At 33.1% G+C, this 5751-nt stretch overlaps 1 protein-coding gene across 1 annotated transcript; it reads left to right on the forward strand.

The window, feature by feature from the left end:
* The first annotated feature begins 417 nt into the window (after positions 1-417).
* On the forward strand, positions 418-2786 carry LOC124939189. The gene is made up of 5 exons (XM_047479692.1): positions 418-648; positions 1188-1432; positions 1586-1825; positions 2026-2320; positions 2415-2786. The coding sequence occupies exons 1-5, from the start codon at positions 418-420 to the stop codon at positions 2784-2786; spliced, it is 1383 nt and encodes a 460-aa protein (XP_047335648.1).
* The last annotated feature ends 2965 nt before the right edge of the window (positions 2787-5751 follow it).

Here is a 5751-nt window from a genome sequence, read left to right on the forward strand (position 1 = left end):
GATAAGTTCCAACTCACACATATCATAAGACAAGTCATTGTCAATGAATCAGAGTGTTGTCTTTTCAACATTTTCCTAGACATTGCCCTATTATCTATATAGTATTATTTTATTAATAATAAATCCTAGTTTAGTTACTTCAACTATTCTTATCCTAATTTAGTTAGGCATTTTAGTTATAATTTCTTTAACTAAATAGTTATCCTAATTTATAACAGTTAGTTATAAACTTATAATCTCCTTTATCATTTGAAAATGTCCACATAAACAACAATAAAAATAATATATGATTATTTACATTACATACATTTTATATAATTTATTAATTAATACTAGATGATAAATATATTTGACATATCTAATTTATTAAAATATTATTGTTTTATATTTTGCAGAGTTAGTCTAACTTATAAAACAATGTCATTATCGGGTTATGTTGCTCATAAGTTAAGTAAGAATAAACCGGGAAATAGATCTGATATTGGTTGGGAGTATGGAATTGATGTTGATAGCAATTCTAAGAAAGTTAAATGCAAATTATGCTCTAAAATATTCTCGGGTGGAATATATCGTTTCAAACATCATTTATCTTGTACACACAAAGATGCTGAGCCTTGTATTAGTGTTCCTGATGATGTGAAATTAAAGGTTAGAGAGTTTTTATCGAAAAATGATGAGGCAAAACAAAGAAAAAGACAAAAAGATATTTATGAGAATGAAGATGATGAAGGAGAGGATATGCAAATTGTTTCAAAACAATTTGACAAAGGTGCGAGACAATCTTTTATAAAGAGATCAAACGTACAAAAAACAGTGAGTGAAATATTTAAGAAAGATTTAAGGGAAGATGCTTGTCAAATGATCTCTCGTTTTCTCTATACAAGTGTCATTCCTTTCAATGTTGTGAAAAATCCTTATTTTGAAAAAGCGCTTGAGATGGTTGCTAGACATGGTCCAGGATTTAAGCCACCTACTTATCAGGAAGTACGAGTGAAATATCTAAAGAAAGAGGTGGAACTAACACACGAGTTGTTAAGAGATTTTAAGATAGAATGGAGAAAAATAGGTTGCTCAATTATGTCGGATGGTTGGACTGATAAGAAAAGACGTTCTATATGCAATTTTTTGGTTAACAGTCCTAAAGGAACAGTTTTTTAACTTCCATTGACACTTCTGACATTTCTAAGACAGTGGATAAGATATTTCAAATGTTAGATGCAATTGTAGAAGAAGTTGGAGAAGAGAATGTTGTTCAAATAGTTAGTGACAATGCTGCTAATTACAAATTAGTTGGTGAGTTGTTGATGGAAAAAAGAAAAAGGTTATATTGGACTCCTTGTGCTGCCCATTGTATTGATCTCATGTTAGAAGATTTTGAGAAAAAAATACATGTTCATACCTTGACAATTCAGAGTGCCAAAAGCATAACAAGGTATATATACTCGAGAACTCTACTTATATCTATGTTACGACATTTTACTGATGGAAGAAACTTGATTAGACCGGCAAAGACAAGATTTTCCACTGCATATCTCACATTAGGGAGTTTTATTAATTTAAAAGTTCCACTAATGACTATCTTTAGTTCAAGAAATTGGAAATCAAGTTCATTCTCGAGTACGGTTGATGGAAAGAAAATTGAGGCAATGGTTATTGGTAGTCGATTATGGTCAAATATAATTACATGTCTCAAAGCTGCGAGACCTCTAATTAAAGTACTTAGAATGGTGGATTCAGATGTTAAGCCTGCCATGGGTTTTATTTATGAACAAATGGATGAAGCTAAAGAAAAGATTAGAGTCAACTTCAACAATATAAAGAGAAAGTAAGTAACATACTAACATTTGTATTTTTATTGATTTTTATTATATAAAATATTCATTTATCTATGTATTCATAATATATTGTTTGTCTTCATTTTAGTTATGAACTTATTTGAAAGATCATTGATGAACGATGGGTAATTCAACTCCACAAACCCTTACATGCTGCTGGTTATTATCTAAATCCTCAATATCATTATAGTTGTGATTTTAAATCTAATTTTCAGATTAAAAAGGGTTTATATAGTTGTATTGAAAGGATGATAACAGATGAAAATATGATAAGTAAGATAGATAGCCAGCTTGAATCATTTAAAAATGCAAGAGGATTATTTGGTTCTAAATTTGCAAAAATGGCAATAAGCACAAAGTCTCCAGCTGAATGGTGGGATTCTTATGGTGATGAATGTCCAGAGCTACAAATGTTTGCTATTAGAATACTTAGTCTTACTTGCAGTTCATCTGGATGTGAACGGAATTGGAGTGCATTTGAAATGGTATATTTATGTTTTTACATATTTTAATTTTTTTTTGTTTACCTAATTATTCAAAGTTTAAAATTATAACATTAATATTCTTCTTTGCCTATAGGTGCATACAAAGCGTAGAAATTATCTACATCAACAAAAAATGAATGACTTGGTATTTGTCATGTACAACATGAAGTTAAATGACACGCAAGTATTAAGAAAATATGTTGAAGATGTTTCTTCTGATGATGAGTGGATAACTAAAGAAAATGATGCGTATAATTCATCGTCATCTCAAACACGTTTATTTATAGATAGTACTGAATCTAGAGAAAACGAAGAAGAAATATGCGAGGAAGATGGTGAAAAAGAAGGAGTAGAAAGAGATGATGATGATGAAGTTGATGATTATGTTGAAGTTGATGATGCTATGGATGATTTAGACAACTTTGATGTTAACAATGAGACAAATGTTGATGATTTAATTTCTTGATTTAAAAGTTGGTTATGAACAATTTATTAAGTATTTTGAAAGATTTTTATTTATTAAGTTTAAAATATTTTGAATGATTTATAATTTAATAGTTAATATTATTTATAAGTAACTCTTACGAGTTTACGATACGAGCTTACAATGGTCTAACGATTTTACGCAAACTCTCGATTTTGACAGCCTTGACTAAGTGCATCTGCATTGTACATATGAGCCGGAATGTTCCCTAGTTTGAACCAAATTTAAGCCATTTCTTTCGGTTTGCTACATAGGTTCATTCCTTAAAACCATCTTTCCAGCTTTATGCAATTTGATCCAATATAAGTATGCCCAAACTTCAGAATATTCTCCAGATTTGTTCCCTGCTTCAACTTTAGAAAATAAAGATCATTGATATTTGTAGATACCTTTTCCAGTCTAATGTGCTCCCATTTCTTTAGTAAGGCATCCTTAGTGATCAGGAAAGATACACGATTTTTTCCAATATAGTTATGAACAACTACATATTCCCACTCTTTAATGCATTTCTCTTCAACTTCAAGGGTAATTTAAACTAAAAAGGAGATTTGAGAATTTCAACCTTTGGTTTAAAATTCCACAAGTAAAGTTTGCTTGTATTTGAGTTTCAACTTTCTATTCAGTGGTTTTCTTCCAGACTTCATTTACTTTCCAACTGGAGTTACATCTATAGTGTAAGTCTTGGTTTTTAAGCACTTCATTAGTTCTCGCATTGTCTCTACAGACAAGCTAACTATCTTATTATATTCTTCTTTTTTGAGTAAATTACAGTTCTGAAGATAGTGAATATTAAGTTGGGCTATGGACTGTTAAGTTTTTTCCTTGTTAAGAACAATCTCTTATTTCTTCGCTTGAAACAACAATTTCGTAATTTGATTTTTTAGTCCATAAAGAATATTAGCCCTTTAATTATATTCAACCCTCCATTTTCCATCCTTATTGACTTCTGCCTGAATACTTTCTGTCATTTTAATTTTTTTCCGAGAGTTTTCTCTATTTACCTTCTGCTCTATTTCAACATTCTCAGAACTCTATTTTTGCTTTATTTCAGCATTCTCAAAACTTTTTTTCTACTTTATTTCAGCCATCACTTTCTTGTATCACTTTCCCAGAATTCTTTTACTTCTTTCGCCTTATTTTTGTTCTTTTCCCCATTGTTGAAAAGAAGAAGACAATAATAAAGTAGAGTAAATGCATAAAAAGGGCAATTTAAAACTTTAAAGATTTAACGACTAAATCGCTTCGAAAGACTACCTTCTGAAAACACCCAAGATTAGAGAACTAATCGACACTTGAAATCAGGAAAGAAGCGTCCAGAAAAGCTATCAATGCAATTCTAAGAGATTTAGGGTTAACGTCACTTATTTCGCGAATCGTGTCGTTCGTTCCGATCGTGCTGTTCGTGTCGATTGTGTCGTCGATTATTGTGTCGACCATGTTGACTTTTGACTATTGGATCTTTGAAGAATGATTACGAAGAAAGAAAACGTTGGAAAATAGGGAAGGACAATAAGATTTGTTGAAGAGGAAAAAGTCTTACTATTCTTAAGTGTGTTGTATTAACCTTTACAAACAACCATTATAAATGAGTAATTAGCTTAGAAACCCTAAATTAATTATAGATACAGACCCAAGCCCATTAATAATTAAATAAACCCTAATTGTATAAAAGACAATAAAGGCCTACAACTTTCAATTTTTTGACAATCAATACTTAAACTCACAATCTCCCCGTAATATTTATTTGATTCGAGATTCTTCTCGCCGAGTAGCTCTCGCATCTCTACAAATTTAACTCTTGTTAGTGCCTTAGTGAGAATGTCTCCACGCTGCTCTATAGTGCCTACGAACTATACAACGTTCTATCGATTCTCTATGCATTCACGGATGAAGTGGAACCGAGTGTCGATGTATTTGCTACGTCCATGAAACACCGGGTTCTTCATTAATGCTATTACAGACTTGTTGTCAACATAGAGGGTTACCAGCCTCGGCTCGCATCCAAGCACCTCGCTCAACAAGTTTCTCAACCAAAGTCCTTGGCACGACGCTGTAGTAGCTACCATAAACTCCGTCTCACATGAAGACAATACAACAGTTCAATGCTTTTGAGATTGCCAGGTGATTAAATTCCCGTTGAAATAAAACATCATCCCTCAAGTACTTTTTCTGTCGTCTGTGTAATCGACCAAGTCGCTGTAAGTAAAACCAACGAGTTCTTCAACTCCTCGTCCTCTTCTTAACTGAATTCCATAGTCCATCGTTTCCTTCACGTGACGAAGAATGTGTTTTACTGCTTGTTGGTGTAGAGTGGTAGGCTTCTCCATGTAACGACTCACTATGTCAACTACATAGGAGATATCGGGTCGAGTGTGTGTCAAGTTCCTAAGACACCCGATGATATGCCTATACGCCTTTAGATCCACTATGCTTTCTTCCACATCCTTTCCGAACTGCAACTTTGCTTCCATAGGATACTTGCTCGAGTTACAATCCTCCATTACAAATTGTTTCAACACCTTCTTCGCATAAGCTTCCTGCTTCACCTCGATGCTATCTTTTTTCTGGTCCACCTCGATACTAAGATAGTACGAGAGTAGCCCGATATCACTCATCTCGAACTCCTTCATCATATGTGTTTTGAACTCCTCAACACCCTTGATGCTTGATCCTGTCACAATCAAGTCATCGACGTATACACCAACAATGAGTACTTCTTCTCCATGGTTTCTCATGTACACATCCTTCTCTTGAGAACACTTCAAGAAACCGAGACTCATCATTCTCTTGTTGAGGTAAGTGTTGCACGCCCTTGGTGCTTGACGTAGTCCGTAGAGAGCCTTGTATAACTTGTACACCTTATGCTCTTTATTCTTAATGATGAAGTCTTCAGGTTGAGCGACATAGACTTCTTCTTTGATGTCACCATTGAGAAATGCTGATTTGA

This window comes from Impatiens glandulifera, chromosome 5, assembly GCF_907164915.1.
Source record: "Impatiens glandulifera chromosome 5, dImpGla2.1, whole genome shotgun sequence".
Taxonomy (NCBI): domain Eukaryota; kingdom Viridiplantae; phylum Streptophyta; class Magnoliopsida; order Ericales; family Balsaminaceae; genus Impatiens; species Impatiens glandulifera.